The following is a 25335-nucleotide window of genomic DNA, read 5'->3' on the forward strand; positions in this document are numbered from 1 at the left end:
TCCCGAAGACGAGCATGTCCGTTCAAAACTGCTTTCTCCTCATCAAACTCTCTGCTCGGTGCCACCAAGAGATGTGATCCCAAACCCTTGGGTATGAACATGGCATCTCTGCACTGAGAAAAGGATGAAATGCAGTATGGTTTTGCCTGTTAAAGATATTTTGGCTTCCCAGTTAACACCGCACCTGGATTTATGCCAGACTGAAGTTACAAAACGTGTAGACATTACTCACAAGAGGCAAGGCCAATGCTTCAAAATAACCTCAAAGTTACTGGCAGCACAAAGCCTATTTTTTCCAACAAAAATGACTTTGCTAAACACACTTGTGTTACGTGAATTTGGAGACCATGCACGAACGTCACAGAGGCCTCTCTGAAGTGTTGACTCCATGATGAAACGCATTTCCCTTCTTCCTTTGGCTTCAGTACGTAGTTTCCCTTGTGACCTGGCTGGAAAACGTGTGGTTGCTGGAGATGCTGTTGGATTTCCTGGTGAAGGCCAGTCGTTTCTTCTTCTTCCTGCATGGTAGGCACAGGAGTGTGAGTGTGGAGAGGAAGATCTGTCGGAAGTTTGCAGACACCAGGTTGTAGAGGATGGGGTTGATTGCCGAACTGACGTAGAAGAGGACGTTTGTCAGCATGTAGAAGTAGTGGTAGAAGTTGAAAAGGAAACTGTAAGGAGAGGTAAAAGGTAAAAATCTAAATAGAGGGTGGAGAACTGAAAGAATTCAAAGTCACAAGGTTGAGAAAACATAAGAGAACTTTTGTCGGCGGGGGACATGAGCTTACAAATGGAGCCACCAGGAAAACATCTGTGTTTTCAACTGGGAATGGTGAAATGTAGGTCAAATCCCTCTACAAACGTCTTACTCCAATCACCAGCAGTTAGAAAGTTACTTATGCCCTGGGTCCAGACATGATATTACCTTGTGTGTTCATTTTATCTTCAAAAATAGCATTCTGGCAACTGAGAAGCCAGGTGGAAACTTGTTTCTGTGTCATACAAATACATGACCTTGATTTTTCTGGCTGCACTTCTGGTCTACAGAGCCTGCAGAAGAGTCAAGATCCAGTAACAGATGCAGATGCAGCTCTCTCCTCCCACTGCCAGTGAGAGCTGCACCAGCTCATCCAACAGGTCCCTGGATTTCTCTGTAATCTGGGATAGCACCCTATTCAGGGGGCAAATTGATGATAGTATGCATTTGAAACATATCCTGACCATCACAGTAGAATGTTTTCAACTAGAATGAGTTGAAAAAGCTTAGGGTTCTTTTTTCTTTTTCTTTTCTCCTTTTCTTCTCCTTTCTTTTCTTTTTCTCTTTTCCTTTTCTTTTTTCTTTTCTTTTTCTTTTCTTTTCTTTTCTTTTCTTTTCTTTTCTTTTCTTTTCTTTTCTTTTCTTTTCTTTTCTTTTCTTTTCTTTTCTTTTCTTTTCTTTTCTTTTCTTTTCTTTTCTTTTCTTTTCTTTTCTTTTCTTTTCTTTTCTTTTCTTTTTTCTTTTTTTCTTTTGAAATATCTTTCCTTGGGACAACTGAGATCAACAGCTCTGAGCTGGTAAAGCATTTATAAACAATGTGAGTCTCATTTTCAGGAAGATGTTCCCCGGGATCATTTATCTAAGTGGAAATTGCAGACCTTTTTGTTAGTCTGAGCACTGTCTAACAAAAGATAAATAGACATGTGCTGGAGTACATCACCAATCCCTCCACACCCCCTCAGCACTGCCAAGTACTGCATGGCCCATCCAGCTCTCACAGGCAGAGTTTCTTTACGTAGTTGTAAAGAATTAATATAACAAAAAATTCTCTTCTTCAGGGACAGGGACATGCATTTATAAATGAACCCATCAAGCTGCTGCAAGCTCTTGATTAGCTGCCATACTGATAGTTCACCATTCATAATGTGCCTGCAAATTCAATGTTTTCCTAAAATCGCTCATGGGTTTTAAAAGAGGGGAAAAAATAATATGTGAACTCAACCACAATGCATAAATTCCCACTAACTGCAGACAGGCTTCTCTACCCCTCTTGCTCAAAGCAAACGCTGTCGTTACATAATTGATCGCTGCTTGAAGTGCTTTTCATATAGGAAAGCAAACAAGAACCAACAGCTTTAGTCCCAGTGTGTGCCTAGAGCTCTGCTTTCATGATTGAAGATAGGTTTGGGGTTTTACTATGGTTAGATGTACAGCTCCATTCAGTAGACTGCTATACTGTAAATGACTATTTCTTGTGCTTGGTGTTTATGAAATTTTGATGTCTTACAGTTGCTCTGCTGGTTGATATTGGAGATTTTATTTATTTTTTCTTTTCCTGTTCATTGTAGGAAACAGACCTGATCCCAGGGAGAAGAGTGTAACATTGTGGGACGAAAGACACATTTTTCACTACATCTCAGGCTACCTGGGTGTGTATCCTCAGGCAGCAGTAGTGCTTAATTGCATATTTTAAATGAATAATCAGCTCTGTGGTTGCTTTGCTGAGGGGTCTGGCCTGATGCAGCAGAAAGGCTGCAGAGACCTCTTGTGTGCCCTTGCAGATCAGTGAGCAGTGCACGTGCATTCGACAGCAACGCGCAATTATCCCTAAATTCTCTGAGAATCGGGACATTTTCTAATCATTGGCAACTGCTAGTATTTAATTTTGATCCACTCCCTGCCAGACCCAGTAAATAACCTGCCCGAGACTCAGGCAGCAGCACAGTTATTTCCCCACTGGTGTAATCTCTCCTGTCACTGAGAAAATGTGATGTTGTGGAGCTAAATTGTGTGTTGACAGGAGCCGCTCTGTCTTCGGGGCGGTGATCGATATCTGTGCCATGGAGACAGCAATCCACTTCGGGTGTATAAACCCCCCCCTGTCCAAATGTCATTTCATTAAGGACTGTCAGAGGTGAATATCCATCGCCGGTGTTAACGAGGTCGAGTCTGTGGTTGCAGCCACAGAAGGAGGGGCTGATGATGAGTTTCAGTTCGAGCAACTGTTTCTTTCACCCCCACTTGGGGAATTTAGGTGATAAAACTAGGAGCCTGAATTTGGCTGGCAAACACAGCAGGAATTCAATAGAAATAAACAAAACGATAATTAGGAGGTTGAGGCTTTAACCCCTTGTGTGGAGAAAGCCTTTGCTCCCACACACCCACCATCTGCTCACCCTGTCTGTGGATGCTCCACAGCCCCAGCTCCAACGTCACCCCCACCCCATCCTGGCACAGGGGGAGCTCCCCAGCCCCACCCTGTGTCCTGACTCACTCTGTCCAGTGGCTGGAGGGGACATAGCAAAACATGAGACGCCGTATGTGGTAAGGGAGCCAGCAGATCACGAAGGCAATCACCACAGCACCTGCAAGGTAGGTAAGAAAACCATGTCTGTTAGTGAGCAGTTCTTCACTGGGGTGATAAAGGGACTTGTCTGTGTGGTGTTTATCGCTGTAAACCACTTCTGTAAAGCCCAGCTTTGTTCTTCCATTGCTGTTGTGCAAAGAATTAATGACTCTGAGGGGCAACCAGCCTGCAAACATCTGTAAAAACTAGTGTCACAGAATACAGCTGTGAGCATGGGGCAGCAGTACGACACAGTAAGGGGCTGCTGGTGCCTTGTTCAGACCCTGGCTTCAACAACACTGTATTTGCATCAGCCCTTGTGTTTCATGCCCTTGTAGCACCGGGTATTTTGTCCAAAGTACTCGCAGAGACAGTTAGTAGATGTTTTTCATCCAGGTAGACAGGGAGCCAGGGACACTATAATCCCATTAGTTTGTTGTGTGGAGCCACTGGCCGCTGTCCCCACGGTGCTGGGGATCACTGAATCGCCTCAGGAGCTGCTTTTGTGCAATACCTGAGCCAGTGACTACAAGATGCTTTGGTCTGGACATTGCTGTAATAAAAATTATTAATTAAAGGCTGAGCAGAGAAAGATTGTATATTTGTTGTTTTTTTTTTTCCTTTCTAGATTCCAGCTGAGGGACATCAAACGATAGAAAATAAAATACAACAACTCTGAAGGATAAAAGTGCTGTTGATAGAGTGCATTTGTCAATCTAGATTAAAAAGTAGATATATCAGGCAATCAAGGGAGAGAATTGTTTGCTTTTGTAATATGCATTTCAGCCTCTCTGTGAAATGACAGGATTCTGGCAGAATCCTAGCAGGAAATAAAGAAATCGCAGTTAAAACATAACACAATAAAAGACAAGAAGAAAATCAAGGCTAAATAAAATAATTATGTTAATTTTTTATCCCAAATTTGCTCTACAGAGAATAAAGGCCGCATCACTCTTGTCCTTTATGTGACCTGTAAGGGGCGAGGAAGCAGCAAAGCTCTCCTGCAGCGCTGTGCACCGCCAGTGCAATGCGGATTCGGCACGCGGAGGCAAAGGATGCTTCTCCTTCTGCCTTGGGATTGAAAATATTTACGTGGGTATGTCCCAACCCCAGACACTGTCCTCCCACAGGCACTGTGCAGTAGCTCGTAGAGGAGATGTGAAGAAGATGTGTTTCCCTTGAAAAATACAGTCCAGGAGGAGCGAGTCTGGCTGTGGTTGCATGTCCCCATCACTGTCACTCAGCCAAGAGGCACAGAGTGGGGGAGTCCATTAGCAGAGCAGGGAGGGACATGTTTGTGCCCCATTTTTATGGGTGTCATCACAAGCCTAATTTGTAAAGGAAGTAAAAAATTCCTGGTGTGCAGGTCTGTACTCACAGCCTTATTTCAACTCCATGTGCTATCTCTCTTATTAAACCCATAACTAACAATGCAGACAGTTCTATTCTTTTAGCATCAGCCTGCATGATGTATGACAGCATCTTCCAGGAATGCTGCAAAAGCCATTTATTCAATAAAGTTTTAGCCAACTGAAGGGACATGTTTTGGAAAGAAGGCTATGGAGTCTGGTTTTATCCTCCTGTCCCAGTGAATTCACGATTTCAATCTGAATATTTTTGGCTGCTATATGGTCGTTGTGATCACAGATGTAATTCCTCACTAGACAGCCTGCAGCTCTTCAGATGCCATCCAGTGAATGAATTTGACTTGCATCTGATCCTGCCCTGAGGAGCTTTGATGTGGCTTTGATGTGACAGCCCCTCGATGATGTGTGGCACAGAAGTGGGGAGGTCCACCGGGAAGCTCAGAGGGAACGCTGGGTGCCTGTGTTGTTCTTTCACATTTCTGAGCACCTGCTTTTGGCCACTTCCAGAAATCGATCTCTATGTCGGATGGACCTCCTCGGGGATGCAGGAGAAGCTATTCTCTCCAGCCTACCCTCTCCATCCATCAGCCTTTTCCAATGGGAATGAGCTACTTCATAGCTCCAAGACATCTGCCTTCCCAGTGCCTGGACTCACTGGATTTTCAGGCTGTGAAAGCAGTTTCCCAAATGGCTCCCAACTCAAGTTCATCCAGCCACATCATAATTTTTGCAGACACCTCCATGCACTGGCACTTCCCAGCTGTTCACCCCTGCACACAGCTCTCTGAGAACGGCAGGATCTGGATTCTTTTTACAGACAATTTTTAGTGTTTCACACATCTGCCTGTTAAATTTACCAACACATTAAATGAAAGAGGGTTTCTCCTGGTAAAGGATCTCTGCTTCTGCTCCTCAGACAATGCTGTGTCAAGTAATATGGAAGCAGTGATCCATAGTAGCAAAAACACACATTGAGAGAAATATCTGCTTAACCTCAGCAAACAAATAGTCAATTAAGTAATCTGTGGTAATTTTGTAATAACACACGCAATCACTCTGCAATTAAAACTCTATTAAACACATAGCTAAGTGCATTGGAGACACTTACGGTCTGATTTTGAAATCCCAGCTGGGTAGCACGCTGGGTTCCGTGCTGCCAGCCGCTGCCATGAGGATTAGGAGACCCTGACCTGTATTTGTCACCCTTAATCCGTATGTTTCGATTTTATCATACAAGGGATCAAGCAGATTTAGGGTGGCAATCCCGGCCCGTCGGGTCCCCTCTCCAGGGATGGATATGAAACGTGGGAAGGTGTGAATTTCATCTAATACAGAACAAGAGTGTCCTTTTCTCCCACACACTAGGTGCCTTTTGCTGCTGTTTTGTGCCTCCCCAAGCACATGGTTATCAAAACGGACGAGTGGTAAAACAAATTCTGGGCAGAGCGGCTGCCACAATAATGCTTTGTTATTGTTATTGGTTCCTAGGACATGTTCTGCATAATGGAAAGGTTTGACATGTGTTTCTTTGGTGGAGTAAGGTGGAGGAGGTCAGCCTGCTGGAGCTGAGCACTGCAGAAGAAGGATCTGACCCAACACGTGATGGGGGTAAGCATCCAGGATGGTGTTTGTGAGGTTGGAGATTTTCTGTCTCTACTTTTTTGACTGAAAAATAAACCAGACCCATCCTTCACTTCTAATTAAGTCATTGTGGTTTTAAAGGGAGCAGGGCCACTCCACAAACTTCTGACATTTCTCACATTTAAGCAAATGAGGTCCCAAACCTGCAGATCCTCCCAGGGCTGGGGAGTGGAGGAAAGATCTGAATAAGCCAAGCCTGGCACGCTGGGGATGCTGGGGAATGTCCCTTCTAAATTAAACTCCTAATTTAAATCTGCATTAAAACCTGAATTATTGCATCCTGTGGCTTTCTATTTTGTCTTATAATGGCTCTGTCCTCTTCCTCTGCCTGTTTGAACTGCATCCCAAGGAAGAAGGGGAGAGAGGAAGGAGGAGCGGCGGCGGAGGAGTCCCTGTTTGTTTATCACACAGGAAGTCTTGCAGAGGGAAGCATACATTCTGTGTGATGTCTTTTTCATCGTGCACAAGAAGATTTAAACTGTGCCAGTCTTGATTTTCAGACTAAACTGGATGTGGAAGCAATCCCAGAAGTTAAATTACATTAGATTGCACTGAGTATTTTATTTTACCTTGTGTGTATCCTGTGACTGAAGCTGGGAGGCTCACATTGGGTTAGCATGAGCATGGAGCAATATATCATGTGTGAAAGGACCACGGTGAACGCTCAGTGGCTGGTTTGACTAAGCATGAAAGCCACGCTCAGAAGGGATTTTCAGCCTCTGTCCTTCTTGTGGGACCATCTAAGGCTCAGCATGACTCAAGAGCACTGGGACAGCGATGGGTAATGTGCCACCGCTGCCAACTCACTCGGGACCCCAGGGATCTGCTGCAGTACAAAGCACTTGGATGGTATCTTCCTTCTCGCTTTACCTCTCCCATCCCCTTCAGGGTTGTGCTGAGTCACAGCCCTGCGGCTCCAGGGTGGCCCTCAATGAGGGTATCCCTCCATCCTGTCCTCCTTCCTCTCCAGGAGGAAAAAAACAATGCTGCTCCCTCTATCAACCACCTCCGCTGTTGCTAAGGCCTCCAGAGAAGCTTAGATCCAGCCTTCCTTCATAGATTTGCTCAGATGATTTTGGCCAAATTCTTTCTTTTTCTATGCACTTCAAGGGGGGGGCCCGAAATGCCTGCAGCCAGGGAGCAACATTTAACTTTTGAGCAAAGGTGGGAGTTGTTTGGGTCTGTACTGACCCACCTGAACGACATCTCAGCCTATTCTGCCTTTCAGCTGATCACCAGCCCTGTGCCCAGGGAACGTTGTGTACCCCAGCCGATACTATATAACATACAAGACAGTGTTTTGGAGCTCATTGCCAGGGATTTGAATTAAAGCTGATTTCTGGTGTGTTCAAAGCCCCTGGGTTTTATATACTTAGCGAGCTGACACCGTTACAAGGGAACCTCTCACAAAGGGGAGCAAGCGTCTCTGTGTCGTTTGATGGGCGAGGTGGTAAAATCTGGGCCAAGTGTAGATGTAGCTGACTAGTTAAACCTTGAGGCACTGTTTATATTCACATGATGTCCTACCTGACAGGTCATAGGCAATATTTATACCAGTGGGCCCCAAACGAGGGGTTATGGGAGCTGAAAGGGTGGGTATGAGCCTAGTAAAACTAAACCTGCTGATCCTGGTATTTGGGTCACAAGGCTGCAGAAGAAAGGATTTCCATAAAAGTCGGTAACACGAAGAGGAGATTGGGGACCACTAGTATGCACCAGTAGTACTCAGGAGAGCAAAGGAGGAGAAGCTGGGAATAGCAGTGGGCCTGGGGAGCTCTCAGCCCCTCTGAAAAAGTGCAGTGCTTGTTGGCTACAATCCTCCTGTGCTCTTGCACATGTTTCTGAGCAGTGTAAATGTTACATTTGACCCCTTAATTTCCATTCCCAGCATCCAAAGATCTGCTTTTTATCTTTCCATATCATTTGCCTTATTCTTTTCCTGCTGGGGGAGGTTTGTGTCTTTTTTAGCTTAAGGGGTAGAAAATGCTGTCTTGCTCAAAAGGATCCACATTCTCCTGTGAAATTCTTTGTTAATGGCAGTGAGACAGCAGTGTGAATAGACAAACCTTTTGGCATGTAAAAACAATGGATTTCACTCCAACTGTATTCTCCAGTCCCTATTGCCAATGGTTTCAACTGACAGATTTGAAAAAATACATGAATTCCTGCCCCTGCTCATACAGAGATTAAATCGTTCATGAGGAGCAAGGCAGAAAATGAAGGTTAAAAGCTGTCCCAAGAATAGGGTACAAGCAACACAGCCCTGATGATACAGTGCAAACCGAGGTGACTTCTCCAGTTTCCTTCTCAGGTAATTAATTTTGGGGAGAAAAAGAAGCTGCTCGATACCATTTAAACTCCATTTGTGCTGTTCCCCCTAGGGATGTCTGGGTGTATGGAGGAGAAGGGTCAAAAAATAATTCCCTCTCTGAAGGTTAGAAAAGGGCTCCTTTCTTCTTCTCACCAGGTTTGAGGCTCTTCCTGTCCTGTAAGATCAGGTATAACCCAAAGTGGCATCCTCCTCAGCTCCTTCCTTCCTCTACAGCTTAATGTGTCCCTTGTTCCTCCCTGAATGGTTTCTGCTGCAGAGGGACCTGGGGCTGTATTTACTGCATGTTTCTACAGTGACTAAGACTCTGGCCAGACTTTATGTTTAAAAACACATCAGCTAGCTTTTTAAACACTCATATGGACAGGGTTTAACACCTGGAAAATCTGCTCACTGGGCACGACCAGCCCTAGAGTTGTCTTCAGAGATGCAGCCACGAGAGCCTGAATCCCAGTGGAAAAGCCTCACTAGGCTGAGCTGCAGTGCCAGTGAAGGGACACGTTTTGGGAGAGGAGAAGTCATCTCCCTGTCCTGAGAGGTGCAGCTGTGGTCCCTTTCTGCTCCTCAGAGGGTGTTTATAGAGTGCTCTGATACTGCTCTCTTTATGTCACTTGGCTGGCTGTAAAGTAAACGTACACGTACAAACATCTCTGGGAAATATATACAACAGTTATAGAGCTAATTTATCCTTCCAAATTTCAATGTGACGCCTCAGCTGTTAAAGTCATCCTTCCACACACGCTTAATGTCACAGAGGTTTTGCTGAACTCCACCTGGAGTTGTTCAGGCTTTTTTACTGAGGATACAAACTGTCATGAATTTACTTGCTTTCCTTGCAAAAGAAATGATTAATGGGCAAATCTGATTTCCTTAGAATATAGGGATTACAAACTAGAACTGTTTAAGGAGCAGATTTTAAGACTGGTGCTCTTCTGTGTATTGCGGCCGCAAAGTCTTTGCTACTTGTTATTCTGTTTGCAGGATGGTTACACCAAACCTCAGAGCAGCATTTTTCTCCTCAAATGGATAGCTCCGACTTGGAACATCAGTGCAGGGAAATGAATGGACTCTTCAAAACGTTTGTTCAGAAAGGGGAATTATTCATGCACAAATTAATTAAACGTAGGCTGCATGGATGCTTCATTAATACTTGGCATTTGTCTGGTATCGAAGAAACGCAGAGACCTTGAAATAATAATTTAAAATTCTTAGATATCCAATGAAAAAAATTGCTGTTTGACTCCCTGTCCTCAAAAGGCATCTCACTGAGGCATCAGCCAGCTGTGGGAGGCTGAAGGATATTCTTTTAATTGGTTAAACCTCTCTAAGTGCTTCATAATTGCTTTCACTAAGCAGCTTCTGTAATGGAGCAAATGCTACCTGGAACTGATCACATTTTAATAGGCTTTACCAACGTCCACCCAGGGATGCACAAAACCTCCCCTTGATGTCCATCAATTTGTCTCAACATTGTTATCAGCGCTCAGATGTGCCATCCAATAACTCCTTCATTCCATCCACAGTGAGAGCCAATCTGACAGGCAGTCACAGAGGTGCTAAGGGCTGCCGGGAGGAGAGTGGGCTGCAGGCTGGTGTGCTGATGGGGACAATTAATCCGTGTCACAAAGCCATCCGCTTTTGAGAAGACACGTTGGCCAAACAGTGCTTTCAGCCTGAGCCAAGCTTAAATATGCCTTGTTTTTTGAGCAGTTGTGTGGAGATGTGAGACTGAGATGGGGAAGGTTTATATACTGTATCTAGGGCTGGATACAGCATGCAACAGTCTGGGCACCTTTCATGATGGTTTCCCTGCTCATTCTGTGCTTAAGATTTATTTAGGATGCTACCAAATGATTGCCATATCAGGCTATGCAATCAGGGAATATTCACCCTTCTGTGCAGCATCACACAACACCCAAGAGACTCAGCTTCCCAGGACTACAGTAGAGCCAAGGAATGATACCAGTAATTGGTGGTGGTTTATAATTGGAGAAATGGAAGGATTATTGGTTGAAGGAGGGTACGAAATCCCTCGGCAGGAGGTATTTTTAGTGGCAGTGCTGGTGCAGACGTGGCCCTGTTATCCTCACAAAGGAGCTGGGGAGCTGCCAGCGCCTCGAGCTCTCTGAATTTGGATCCTCACACCTGGTGAACGCTGACAGCAGAGAGGGAATTACAATCAGAAATCACATGCTTAATGAATTAATGAGGTGGCTCCCAGGCAGCAGGGCTGACACGTTCTGTGATTCCTGATTTCCCTAATTATTTTGTAAGTGGCCAAAGTCAGATGGAGCCAAGAAAACATACAAATGCTACCAAAGAGGAGGAAAATGATGTGGATGTTTTGAATGAAGCTGTTAGCCACTTTCTGCTCCCATTTCAGTGTAAATACATACATAACCTCACTGGATCTGTAGGAAGGAAGGTGTTTGCTGCTCTGATCTCATTCAATAGCTCTGCACACTGTGAACTCACAAGATTTCTTTTCTGAGCACTAGTTTTATAAGTTTTGAAACATTTCACCCTTAAACCAAACTCAAGCTCTCTCTAATTCAGGCCAAAGCTCACTTTTTGGAAATGGAAAATACTTTGACCCTCATAAGACTTGGATTTTGTGCCAACAGTTTTATTAGTATGGACAAGTGTAATTTTGATTTTCCCATCCTCTTCCATAAACTAGCCTAGACTGTGTACACGGTTTTGGCTGTCATGGATCCAGGATAAATCATGGGTGTCAGACAGTTCAGAGGCCTGGTTTATGAAGGAAAGGGAAAGGGGAGAAAAGAAAAGAAAAGAAAAGAAAAGAAAAGAAAAGAAAAGAAAAGAAAAGAAAAGAAAAGAAAAGAAAAGAAAAGAAAAGAAAAGAAAAGAAAAGAAAAGAAAAGAAAAGAAAAGAAAAGAAAAGAAAAGAAAAGAAAAGAAAAGAAAAGAAAGGAAAGGAAAGGAAAGGAAAGGAAAGGAAAAGAAAAGAAAAGAAAAGAAAAGAAAAGAAAAGAAAAGAAAAGAAAAGAAAAGAAAAGAAAAGAAAAGAAAAGAAAAGAAAAGCAGGATTTCACTTGCACTTGCTAGACAGAAAAAGCCTTTCTGCATGCTGTGGTGAATCAGAGACAGAACTAATGGCAGATTTCTTAGTTGCTGGATTTTCCTGGGTCCAGGAAAGGAGCAAGTGGCCCCTCCCTCCTTGCTGCCCATCAGGGAGTGGAGCTCAGTCCTGCTGCTGCGTGGCACTGTGGGGACACACATAGCATCTGTGCATTGCTCCTACGGGGCCACATCTGACCCACTTTTGCACCATTCCAGGCTCCAGGCTGAAGCCCTTGCTTTTGCTAACTTCTCTCAGCTTTTGCAATATGTAACAAAAGCACAAATTTGCCTGGAGAAGAAGAAAATTAAGCTTATTGTTCAGAGAAAGAAGGGCTGTTTTTCAGTGCATGGGAGGAAACCTGGACCTGTTGATGAGCGATGCTCTGCCACCATCACCCAGCAATGCCCAGGAAGCGGCAGGTGTAAATTTAGGTCTCTCTCTTATTATTCATGAAGAGCTCTCTCTCTTCTTGATGTTAAAAAGAGTATACAATACTAAAAGGCGTGAGAGAGGTGTGAGATGTTGTCCTGTGAGTGAGAAAAGGCAGCTTCTCGCTTAATGGCTGTAGGCAGAAGTGATAAGAAACAGGAAAAGATAGGAGGGAACTGTGGGGCTTGCACGACCCCATCCTGGTGCTGAAGCCAAGGCTCACTCCTTGTGCCTGGGAAGATGCTGGTTACCTGGGGTGCAAAGGCAGTACTGCAACCTGGCAAGATAATTACAGGGAATTTAACATCTTCTGGGCTTTCCTCCTCTGTTTCTCAGTGATCGAAGCTGGGGTGCCCATGGAGGCTTGTCTAGAGTGTGGGCATAGCCCAGGAGGGGATACATCCCTTGTGAAAAAGAGCTGGAAAAATCTGGGGAAAAATCTTACAGAGGGTTTTGGTGGTTTCTCCAGGGCCTGAATTTCCTTCCTTATGGAAAATGTGGCCTTGGCCAAAGCACTTCAGCTACCATGAGCTTTGCCATGAAATGCACCAGTCCAAAAAGCTTGCTGCTAACAAACTCTCACCCTCCAACATGCATGAAGACTGCTTTAAAACCAGCACTGGCATGCTTTATTAGATTTTTTTGGGTACTATTTTTGAACAGCGTTTTCTCTATCATCTCTCAATTTAAGCTACCAGATTCCTTGGTCTTTGCCTTGGCTTATTTAATTAAGCCATCCAGTATTTTGTAGTACAGCTCAATTCCTGGTTGCAGCATCTTTTATTCAAGCTTTGTCTGAACCAAAGCTCGGCAGAAAAGGAAACTGAATAAGGTGATGTGTGTAAGGCTTAGGTTATATAAGAAGCAGCATGTGAAAAATAAAATAAAATTCTGCTGCACATTAATTTGGCTTGGGACAAAAAATGTCTTTTTTATATGTATTGTGGGTAGCTGGGTCAGAGTCTGCAAAACATTGGGTGCAATATCTGATGGGAGAAGGTAAAGTGGAACTCATAAAGGGTGCACAATTGTCCCTTGGGAACTCTGCTGGGATTACAGTGAGACATTTGGCCTCCAGGAAAAGAGATAAATGGGAGTCACCTTATCCCAGAGCTGAACACTGGACTTCGGGAGATGTTTTGCTCAAGGTAGGACCAGGGGAGTTCTTGCATGGTAAATAACACAGTGATGGCCCTTGCCACTGTCATGCTTCAGGTTTTCAGGAGTGCAGGAGCATTATTTCTGGGGTATTATAAAACATCTGGTGTATGGAATTATGTGAGGAATGTTTTGCTGTCAAATCAGTTTTGCTTTGAAGAAGAGAAACATGAGGAAGAGTCTGAATTGATCAATTTTTATTTTTTCTTTTTAAAATCTGTGTCATTTGGCCTTTTTTTTTTCCTAACAGAGGAAAATTGAAATCTGAATTGAAGCTGTGATGGGTTGCAAGAAACTCTTTTCTCCTATGTGTGTATCTTCAGGGGAAAACTGATTTTCCACAACCCTCTAATAAAGCAGAGAACACCTTCAGAGCAGCTCCTGCTCTTGCCTTGGGAGCAGGGGAAGGAAAGCCACCAACACTGGGCTTCCTGTAACAGCTGAGAGGGATCTGCACATCTAACTTACCACAGGCAATGCCAGTGGGGATGTGCACCCTGTCCAACCATAGCTGTTCTCTTCAAACCGAATCCCACCAAATAAGTTTGGTTTTAAAACTACATCAGTCCCCTGGTCACACTCAAAGCGTAAAACCAGCACCAGCTGAAAGAGTTGCTCAAGCTGGAGCTGGCCAGAAATGGAAAAACAAACAGGAAAGTTTGATGTTATCAAGATGTTTCTGTTTCATAGAACATGAAATAGTTATTTTTTTTTCCTTAATTTTTTTTTCTCAAATTCTCCCCCAATGAGCACAATAAGTTAAATAAAACTTAAATATCTCTGTAGCTTCCTTCCTTTATCTGATTTTTTAATCCTTTATTGGAAGGTTAAGACTCAGTGAAGTGGCTCTGGAGAAAAAGAAAATAGTGGAAAAGAGAGGATAAAATTCCCTGGAGAACTCCTGGTGACCCCACAAGAAATAGATGGAGAGGGAAAGAGACTAAAAGAACAACCAAACAAAATTATTTTCCAAAGTCTGGGGCTTTGAGACAGGAACTGGACAAATTTTTGCGAATGTCAAAGCATTTGGGGGCACTCTGGATTTCCAAAAAGAGCTAATTTACATTTAAAAACTGTTTTGCTTGAAAGTGTTTACCGGTTTCAACCTCTTACTCTTCAAACCATGTTTACTTGGACACCTCTAGCTTGTTCCACGCCAAGGGATGAGGATACTCACGTAGGACCCTCACGCCGTGCTTCAAGGCTTGCACGCGGCTGGGCTCCATGGACATGCTGAGCATCGTCTGCTGCCCGCCGATGGTGCAGACCTGGTTTTCCTGGGCAGCCTGCTTGAACATGACCATCAGCTGGTTGGCGATGATGGTGTTGAGCACCGAGATGACAACCATGGGGAACACAAAGGAGATGAAAGTGTTGACCTGTGGGAGAGAGAAGGGGCATGGTCACGGGATGAGAAGCATCATTAGAGCAGGGCACTGTGTTTGATTTCTCCAAGAAATAAAAACCTGCGGTGGAAATCTTCTCCTTCCTCTGCTGGCCTTGGATTTTGAAGGCTTATTGCACAGAGGGAAAGCTCAACAACCACTGACACACATTGATTCACATGGGTCAACACTCAAAATAAAGGCAGACTGATTCACACCCCGCTATGTTGTCTTCCCCTTCCCTGTGCAGTTCATTGCCAGAAATGTCCCGACTGAACCATGCCATCGATCTTCTCATCTCACCAACAGCAGGATGCTTCTTAGTTTTCACTGTGCAAAGCTTGACTTCTAAATACCAGTATGTTGTTGTAGTTTTTCTTCATTACAAGCACTCATTGGGATCATCTTAACTTTCTCTTTTGTGCCCTGTCCTTGCCTTGTAGATTCAACGACAGCGATTTGTTAGCTCATAATCAAATTATCCAATAAACCTTGTGCCTTAAAGGATTAAAATTGATCAGAATAAACAAGTGGAAGTTGTAATGTTTGTAGTAGAAATTATTTGATTACTACAGTTTTGATAAAATTAAATGGAGGATCAAATTAAGCAGTGATTGAATCAAGTGGAAGTCACTGTTCGTGTCAAATAAAAGCAGGAAGGCTTTATGAGAACCTTCTGTGCAGTCTAGAAACCCCCCTGGAGCTGAGCTTAGCAGAGTGGCATGTGCAGGCTTTCCCTGCACGTTGGTGTCAAGGCTGCTGTGGTTGGGGTGAGCTGCCGTGCCAACCCTCCCTGCCATGCCAGGTGTCTGCAGGGCTCATCCTCTCCGCTGTACAGCTCAGGAGGAAGCTCAGCACATCACCGCAATGAGCATGAGACAAGTCCAAAGCCCCTTAAATTATTATCATTACTTGTTAATTTTCAGCATATTAACAAGAATTAGCCTGGGTGCTGCAAATCACAGTGGAAGAAATTTTATTAAAAGGGATAAAAGGATAAAAGGATAGAACTACTGAAGCTGAAAGGGAACGTTGCCCTGCAGCAGGGTTACAGGGCGTGCAGACTTCTTCCCCAGATAGCCACACATCTTGCACCTCAGTGCTCTCAAACTTCAGAAGCAATCCTGCACTCCAAGCCAACCCCACGTCCCCTCTGTGGACTGCAAAACCAGGAAAGCCTCATCCAGAAGCAGAGCTCCTTCTGCCCGAATGGACACATCCCCTCTCCACCCACCCACCCACGCAGCTCATCACCTCAGTGCACAAGCATTTGCTGTGCAGCCGGTGCCTCCTGCAGATGTGGGGTGTCTTTGCTCTGTGGGGATTGAAAAAGGAGGGAGATGAATGGAAAGATGGAGAAAGAATCCAACCACACCCCAGGATGCTACAGGGAACCCATAAAAGAAAGAAATAAGAATCACATTAGCACATGGGGAGCAGGTGCACTGGCAATCAGAAGCACTTAAGTTTCTTTGTTCCTAAGTCTGAGAAAGATGCGGTTCCTCTTATGGTGAAGACAGGCGGGGTTGTTGTTGCCAAAGTTTTCTTTAGATGGATCAAGTCTCTACACAGCTTTGTGCTCCAGAGCTCAAGGCTTCAGCAAAAGCACCAGCTGGGTTTTGTCTTTCGCAACCCACATGGTGAGAACAGCATCTCGCGTTTATGCTGGTAATAATAATAGAGCTCCTCAGACTGAGGGAATTCAGGGGTAGACCCCACCATTACAAGCTGTTAATGGCCCATTTTATCAAATCTATAGAAGCTTTCTAAGCTTCTAAAAGATAACACAGCTCACAGGCTCCTGCATGTAAAGAAGAGTCATCTTTTGGAGTCTCCTCCAGACACAAAGATCATTAAGCAATAGAGACAGAGTCCTCAGGTGGTAGGAAACAACACGGTTTCAGCAAGAGATTAACTTGTGCTTGGAAAGAACCTGCTTCACGACTGAGCCGGGCTGCTCTGGTACACACAGTGGTGAAATGATTTCCTCAGGTTTCCTGCATCAGATGGGGAAACAAGCCCCGTAGTCCCCCATTTTCTGTAGTTCCCCCACTATTTCTGTGGCTCCAGTTGCTGAATGTCCTTCTTTCCTCCTGCTGAACAACGTTTGCACAGCAGCAAAAGGAAACGCTTAGCCCTGGAAGTGCTTCCCTCTGTCACCTGAGCTTCAGAGTTCATTGGCTTTCATTCAAAACCTTCGCCCGAGCTACAAATTAGTCTTGCCTAATATAATTACACAGAACTCAAAAAGCCTTTTCTGAGCTTTATTTAAAGCCTTGCTTCATTCCCTATTTGTATTGTGAAGTCTTTTAAGAGCTTGGGAAATTGTCTAGAATAGCACTGACTTTTTTTTTTATGAATTGTTATGGTAAAAGTGAGAAAATTGCCTGCTTTCCATGAAAGCTATATTTAAAGGGTTTTCTCTTCCATGTCTTGATTTGTACCAAAACTCTCATATAGTTAAAAAAATAATCAATATTTTTCCCAGAGGCAGAGAGCTTTAATTTGGGGAAAGAATTATTTTCAAACACAAACTCTCGGGGACAATAATGGGTAGAAAAGCAAATCCTTCTCCTGCAAACTCCTGGCATTCAGTGTTTTTCCTGGTGAGCTGCTTGCTGGGTCGTGTGAGTCCCGTTGTGCAGGTCAGTCAGTGACTTTGCACCCTGATGGATGCTGATGCCTCTGGCATCTCTTCAAATCCAGTGGGAAGCTTCCGACCTGCTTCAAGAGGAGCTGATCTGGGATCCCAGGGCAACAGGGGTTTTCAGGAGCAGGAATATTCATATAGGTGTTTAACAGGGTTTTGTACAGCACTGAAACTCCAAAATCAATGGGACTAAGGTGGTTATGGCTGCCAGTGAACAGCTAAGGGAACCTTTGAGCCTTTTATACCTTTACAGATTGTTTAGGCCCAGGAAAGGAAGATTTAGGCTGTGTCCAGGTTCATTTTTGACCCAAAAGCCTCAGGTTTTATGTTGGCTTACCACGGAAAGGACAACTTCTGTGGTGCTGGGTCTAAACTGAATCCACTCAGGGTTGTTGGGATGCAGCAGCAGAGTGGTCTGGCCAGATGTCAGCTATTGCTGAGTGTGGCTCAGTCTGACTCTCCTCTCCATTAAAGCTGATGTGTTTGTGTCAGTGAAAACCCACCGGCTGCTGCTCAGCTCTCTGATGGGCAGCGATGTGCAGCATGAGCACAGGGCAGGAGCACAAAGCTGTGCTTGGAAAGGCTCAGCACTGGCTGCTCTCTAGTGTAAAAAAAAAAAAAGCCAAAACCCAACAGGGCAAGTGCTGTGAGTGTGTGCTAAATCCTTATAAAAACAATAATAAAAGAGAAAATCCAATACTACAATGTTTGCCACTGGCAGGAGAGAATGAAACACTAACCCACTTCCATGCTGCTGCCGCTCCTGTAATCAGTGCAGTCCTGAAAGCTGTTCAAACAGGCTGGCAGCATCTGCGGGATGGGATTAGTCCTCAGGACCAAATTGTGTTTCGTCTCTCACAGAACAGCAGCTTCACCTTCCAGCACTGCCTGAGCAGTAACACTCAGAGACCCAAATCACTCTTCTCTGCCTGTGCTGTGCAGGACAGTGAGGACATGGATGCCTCTGCAGGGGACCTCCCAACAGAAATCTCTGCCTAGACCCTGTCCCCACATAGACATGGCTGTCTGATCACTCAAGGGGTGCAGAGACATGGCAGTGACACCCACTCCAACTCAGCCAGTCGGAGGCACAGCACCAAGGCAATGACACTGACCTTCCCAGCCATGACTTGGTGGCCATGGGAGTCCTGTCCTGCCCAGCCTCCCTGGCCCTCTAACAGTGATGAGCATTTCATCCCAGCTTTCTCTGAACCATCTTTTGCCAAAGGTGATTTTATTTCCACCTGAAACAGGCAGGGTTTTACAGGACACAGAAGACAGAGCAAATCTGTGACTTCATAAGCTCATAAGAAGACAAATGGAAATTTATGGAAATTAAGTCACACTTCTGGAAGGGAAAAAAAAAGACACAATTATCATCCTCTCTCGGTCAGCTCAACAAAAATCAGACTTTGCATTAAGACTAGAGAATTTGGCATCATGACAGCTTTCTTCTTCCTTCCCAGCAGGAGTGTGGGAGAGACACAGGGGGAGGGACCAGTATAATGAAGTGACACAAAAGCAGAAGCCAGTGCTTACATTTGTGGCTCTTCCTAAATCTTTTGTATGGAAAACTGCTCCCCTGGCTCTGCTGAGTTTCATGCTGATGTGATTTGCCTTTGCCAAGTCGTCCCTCAAATTATTTGGCTGCCATGGTTTCCCTGGGTTACCATTAAAAGTGGACATCAGCTCACTCTCAGTGGTGATGGAGATGAGCATATAACTCCAGGGAGGGACTCCCCAGAGGGCTTAAATGAGTCCCTTAAATCAGAAATTTTGTGAGGTTTGTTCTTTTGTGCTCCAAGGTGATTTCTAGAGGCCACTTTGGAAGAAGATGGGTTTTCCACCCCTCCTACAAGCCCAGACTTCTGTCTCAAATGTATTTGCAGGGGTGGAGGGGAAATATTACATTACAGGCATTTGTAGAGCCCTGGGACAGGCTGCCCAGGGGGTGTGGAGTCTCCATCTCTGGAGAGATTCCAGCCCCGTCTGGACACCGACCTGTGCAATATGAGCTGGGGAGCTGCTTTGGCAGGGGGTTGGACCCCATGAGCTCTGGGGGTCCCTTCCAACCCCTGAGATTCTGTGATTTACAGGTCACCTTCTCTGCAGCAATCGCCCCAGCCTGCAGCTCACTGTTCCCGTGTCCATTGAACAGAACTGTTAGTGAGTGTAAATGCTTTAAGAGCATTGGAGTGCTTAAGTGGTTAAAAGTAAAAAAAAATAGGCTAAAGGTTCTTCCTGGAGATACAGTACCAAGTTAAACAGCTCCACTGGAAGTATTTATAATAAAAAAGCCAGGAACCAGAACTGCTCATAATATTTTCATTCAAAGAAAATGTTCCTTTACTGCGATCGTAAAAGTTGTTTGAACTTGCACCTTGTGTTTTCCCAAGGCAGCCTTATTTCTAAATAGGTAACTGAAGTCCCACAAAGTACATTAAGTTCGAAATGCCAGTCGCAGCAGCAGCATGGCATGGTGCACCACACCAGCACATCCCACCAAGCAGCAGCTGGGATCCCCTCCCAGCAGGAGCCAGACCCCTGGAGCAGATGTTGGGGGCAGCTGAGATTTAGGGACAATTTTAGCTCTGGGTTATGATGGTGATTTAGTGGCAGAGCACAGACATGTTCCCTCAGTGCCTGATAAACGACGTGACAGCAGAGCCAAATTCTTGGTCTCTGTCCATGCTGGACACCTGACCTCTTCCAGCAGTGAGCTGAGATGCTCAGAGAAATTTTTTCCCCCCTCTTCTTCAGGGATGTGAGAAGAACAGTTAAAAGGGAGAGAGGAATTGAGATTGATGGTGAGCTGGTAAAGCCTTACTCAGACTGACTAAGCTTCTCTCATACTTCATTTCCCCACGGCACTCCTGCCTGCTGGCTGGGAAATGCTGCGCTATCAGCCTTTCTGTTTTCAGAAATCCACTGGAGAGGATTTTAGAGACTCTCCTCTGGTCCAGCCACCCCTCAAGGATGTGCCCAGGGACATGGAGAAACCCAAAAGGAGAAGAAAACTACTTCAGGAGGAGATGTGCCTTTGCTGGTTTCCTGGAAGTAATGATGGAGAGGACGGAGGATGCAGGGTATCGTTTGATTCGTGGTTTTGAGCAAATCAATTAAACCACATAGCTGGGATTTAACAATCTACCACATTCTGGTTCACCTCATTTCCAATGGAAATGAAAAGTAAATTATCCTCCCCCTGACTGTGGAGGCAGTATTGTTAGCATATGTCAATCAGAAAAGCACATTCTGCTACATCAACATTCGGCTGCCAAAAAATCTTATTTGACTAAATGTACTTCACAAAATTACTGGTTATCTCACTCAGTGGCTGGAATTACCATTTTTTTACCTACCCAGTGGATAATTCCAGCCTTTAATAAGCACAGTGCTGCACTCCTGGATATGGCAACCTGTGGAAGACAAAGCAGGAAGGGGAAAGGCGCTTGGTGCTGGCATGCCCAAAGGAGCATTTGGCAGTGGCACCCGTGTTTGATGTAACAGGATGTATCTGATGATAAATCCAAAGAGGTTTTTACTTTTTTTTTTCCCTCCCAGTAAATAAATTACCGTCTAATTAAGCTCTATCTTTGCATAGCTCTCCAAATTTCCATGCCAAGTATCTCGCAGTTATCAGCTAAATGCCATTCCTTAGATACAACAGGGCAGGAGGGGTCTGTGTTTGTGAGCAGTGGAAGAAAACAACGGCTTTTGTAGCTGGTACCCAGTACAGGGAGGAACATGGAAGCTGAAAAACTGAAGCCTAGGAAGGGAATTCAGCTCTTACAGGAATGACAATAATTTCAGAGTGTATTAGCACTGGATTTTAATAGAAAAACTTTCTAATCTTTCCTCTCTCTGATCATTTGCTCAGTAAGTATCTAAATCAAATCTGCAGGTTCAAGGAGGAAGCTTAAGAGAGAATGGAAGTGAGAGAATAAACTAAGGAATCTGAAACGTGCAAGTGGGTATCCAGCACGAGTGGGGACCTGTACCACAGGATATGGGCACCAGTCCTTCCCTCGGACAATCCAGGTGTGGGAACACAAATCCTGGATAAATAGGAATGGGGCCAAGTGCTGGAGGCTGTGTCTATATCTGGAGCTCTAGCAGTGTACTTGAGCAGCAGCTCTCTCTTTACACATAGGCGGCTTTAACTCCAGCAGGTTTGCCTGTCATGTTTTATTTCTGGAGGCTGCTATCTCAAGCAGCCCTGACAGCACGAGACAGCGTGACACAGCTGGCACCCTCGGCTGGAGGCTGCCTGGCCACACGGGTGGGCAGCGCTAGGTGCCCTGTGCAGGCTCCCTTGGTGTGGGTATGGTTAGATCCTGCATCCCCACAGGGTCCCCTCACACCACCACAAAGCACCCTGCCATGATATACAGAGTGACTTCATCAGGTGGATTAAATGCCCCCCCCTCTCACCCTGAAACCAGGAACTGTATGGGAAAAATCTGATGCAGAGCCAGGTGATGGGACATTATAGCCCATCGTTAACTTAATGGGGGAGCAAAGACAAGATACCAAAACCCAACTGACATTTTATCTTCAAAACTTTGTGTGAAATGGCTGCAGAAGACTCTGGTTGTCTTCTCACCATAAGCCCTGTACCCCTATCCAGCTATAGGTATGGATGCCATACATTTTATCAATGGTAACAGAGTGTGACAGTGTGAACTGCTGTAATCCCATCCCAAACAGCTCCCCAGTCCATACTGTGAGCTTTAGGTGTAGCCCAGTGAGACCAAAGAGCACTTTGACTCTGCCTCAGCCTTTTCAAAAGTGTTAAATATCAAACCCAGACATTTCAAACAGAGGTTATGGTGATGTGAAGTGCTGCTCACAGGCACAGGTATCCCCTGTCAAAACATTTACAATCAGCTATGAACTACAGAAGTGAACCTTGAAGCTAGGACAGGGCTGTGAGGGGACAGGGGGATGGGTGGCAGTCACAAGCGGCCAAACCTCTGGCAGTTGGGGCAGGGATGCAGATGTGAGCCTGCTCTAAACACAGAGATGAGCAGGACATCAAGTGTGTGTCATCCAGGGGATAAGGAAAGAAAGAAAAGCCTCCAACAGTGGCGCATCCTGCCCAATCTACCTCTGATTAAATAACTCAGTGGGTTTTGCTGACCTCAACAGGCATCAGCTGCAGGAGCCTGAATTGGCCCAACCTCTGTATTTCAAATCTCTGCAGGAATCCCAATTTCCTGCTTGTTTTGGATAGGGCCTGGGCACAGGGGACTGCAGGTACCGTTGCTTAGGTGAAGGAAGAGAACACACAAGTCTGAAGATAAACTATCAGATGGATCTGATGGATGCTCCCATGTGACTGGGCCAGGTCCTGTTCTTATGCTGCCTCTGCCCTGCACCCATTAATGTTAACGAGACTGTTAATTAATTGCATGGCAAGGACATGTGAGTCTCTGTTATTGACACATCTACTGGCCTTATTCACTAAAGGAAAATCCCTCTAAAAACACCCCACAGGACAAAAGTCTCGTGCATGGTCTCTGGCTGCTTGCTTCTATTAAGGTGCTCCAGGTTTTGCACTGATATTTATATCAAAAGAAAATGCACATTACTACAAGGCTTACGGTGCCAGCAGGCTCTGTTTGGAGTCTCTGCAGTACTTGGAGATCTACAAGGTTCAAGTACCTGCAACTGACTGCAAAGCAGGACTTGTTCAGTACAGCCTGGTGATGTGCAGGAACCACGCACAGGCTCGTGATCTGTCTCTCTGCTGGCTGGCTGCCTCCAATCTCGTCTCCAAATAGCTTACACCAGACGTGAACTCTTCCAAAGGGCTTAATTTAGCTCTAGCATTGAGATCAGAAGGAGGATCTGCTTAAACTCTGTTTTCATTAGCATTTTGTGTTTGCTCCAGAGTACAGATGTTTCCCTGGTACCATGCCTTCTCTCTTTAGATCCATGGCTGTCAGGAGAGAGTGGCCAGCCAGTGTCACATTTTTCAAGCCTGTGTGTGGTCCCACACTGATGAACTATAATGGCAATGCAGAGCAGCTAATGATCTTGAGAAGTTCAGTTAATCACACACTCTGCAGGAGTTAATCAGATACAGAACAGATGGAAATAAATTGCATACTGACAAAAAAAATCCATCATATCTCTATGGCAAAAACATTCCACCAGCTTTCCCATTCATAAATCTCCCTCCATGGAGAAATCATTTGTTCATGAAAAACAACATCTGATGCAGAACAACTTAAATGGGTCTCCTGCTCATGATGGGTTGGTAAAGATGTTGGGGCATTGAATGATGGTGGCATTCCTGAGCTTGACTGGATACCTGAAGAGATCATTTAAACTCATTTTTATGCATAGTTACAATCCTGTGGCCTAAAGTATTTTGAGATTTATCATAAGTAATAGCACAAAGGGATGATTCATACGTAAGCATTTGATGTAAATCTTATCATTGCTAATCGTACACAGGGTATTACCAAGTATCACACTCCCTGGGGACCTCAGAGCTCTTTATTACCTTCCTAAATGCCAAAACCCACCTTCATTATAACCATTCATCAGGGAAAACATCTTCTTCTCTGCATCTTTGGTCTCAAACCTGAACAGTTCTTCTGATTCCAGCTCCCAGAGAGGGAGAAAGACTGTGAAATTCAGGAAATAATGGGCTGGATAAAGAGCAAATGGGAATGTTTCAGGGTTTGCAATAGAGTCTTGTAGTGTACCTTGTTGTACATCATGCATATCCAGCTGTATCACTTGAAAAACGTGAAGGATAAAGGAATGTTTATTTAGAAGAATGAAAGAGTAAAACAGCTGCCAAAAAAACCCAACCCCTATGCAACCTCAAATAAAAACAAAGCCCAACTGTTACTAGGATCTTGCTTGATGAAAATGGGTTTGAGAGACTTCTGCATCTGACTTCAGTTGGCACTGATTTAAGAGGGATATGTGGAAGCAAAACAGAAGGGTTTGGGCCCAGGATTGCTCCTGCCTTTCTGGATCTATTGAGGGAGGAAGGAAGATGTGACAGAGCAGCTGTGATGATCCTCCATCACATCATTATTAATCTGAAAGCTTCAAATCTTCTCTCCTTCCTCCTTCAGGAAATCTTCCTCCTTAGTTTCCTCTGACTGGTTACATTCAGCTACAAGGTAAGTTAATGAAATTTACCCAATTTTGCTTGCAAACATGAACATAGTCAATGTGAATGCTGTCGGTTTGCTGGCCTCATCTTTCCTCCTCAGTTCCAGTTATCCATAGCACTATTTAGGGCAATATTTTTGGTTGAACAAAAACTCAGTGAATAACGTTCCTGATTTTCCCTTTGAACACGCAGGTCTGTCTTTGTTACTATTTCCCCTTCATCCTCCCCAGCAGCTATATTCTACTGAAGGAGAAATAATACTTCAGATTCAAATGACAGGTTGGAAATATGCTTTAAATAATTTTCCAGTGCAGTTGGATTCCAGTTCTCACTATCCACTGGTATTTTGGTTCCTGGTTGTTTTTGCCAAAGGGATATTGCCCATTGCCTATCACAATATATTTCATTTTCTCCAGTTCTGCTGCTTGTCAGCCCTCTAAATAATTTAATAAATGTTCATACAGTGCTTAATGCTCCTGACATCTGAGTAATCCTAATCTAGCTTTTGCTGTCTATCCTTTTGCCTATCTGCTTCCCCACTGGTCTTTGCACAAGCCGTGGGGGCTCACGTGGTGGACATTCAGCCAAAGAAAGTGCCTCCACGGCTTGGTTCTTTCCCTGGTGCAGGCTGATGCTCTCTGCTGATGGTAGGTAATGATGTCCTTGTCAAAACCAAGCAAATCATCCTCTTTCCCATGCTGTTAGCCATGGCTGCAAGGCTCAGCACATCCAACACTTCTGTTCCCAATGTGTGGCGTTTGCAGCTTGGGATGGGTGCAGGAATGGTACCCACTGCAGCCTCAGTGAGAGGACGGGCTACTCATGTC

At 44.7% G+C, this 25335-nt stretch overlaps 1 protein-coding gene across 1 annotated transcript in view; it reads right to left on the bottom strand.

Annotated features, from left to right (window-relative positions):
* Positions 1 to 421: 421 nt before the first annotated feature.
* The window catches only part of NTSR1 (neurotensin receptor 1), a gene marked incomplete at both ends in the record, with an annotated part of 55459 nt that continues 30545 nt past the window's right edge, over positions 422 to 25335 (bottom strand). Inside the window, 3 exons of the mRNA XM_084271437.1 lie at positions 422 to 671; positions 3252 to 3342; positions 14510 to 14711. Of these exons, the coding sequence (XP_084127563.1) occupies positions 422 to 671; positions 3252 to 3342; positions 14510 to 14711 (543 nt within the window). The remainder of the gene's footprint in view (positions 672 to 3251; positions 3343 to 14509; positions 14712 to 25335) is intronic.

Source organism: Gallinula chloropus (genome assembly GCF_964237585.1).
Source record: "Gallinula chloropus genome assembly, chromosome: 16".
Taxonomy (NCBI): domain Eukaryota; kingdom Metazoa; phylum Chordata; class Aves; order Gruiformes; family Rallidae; genus Gallinula; species Gallinula chloropus.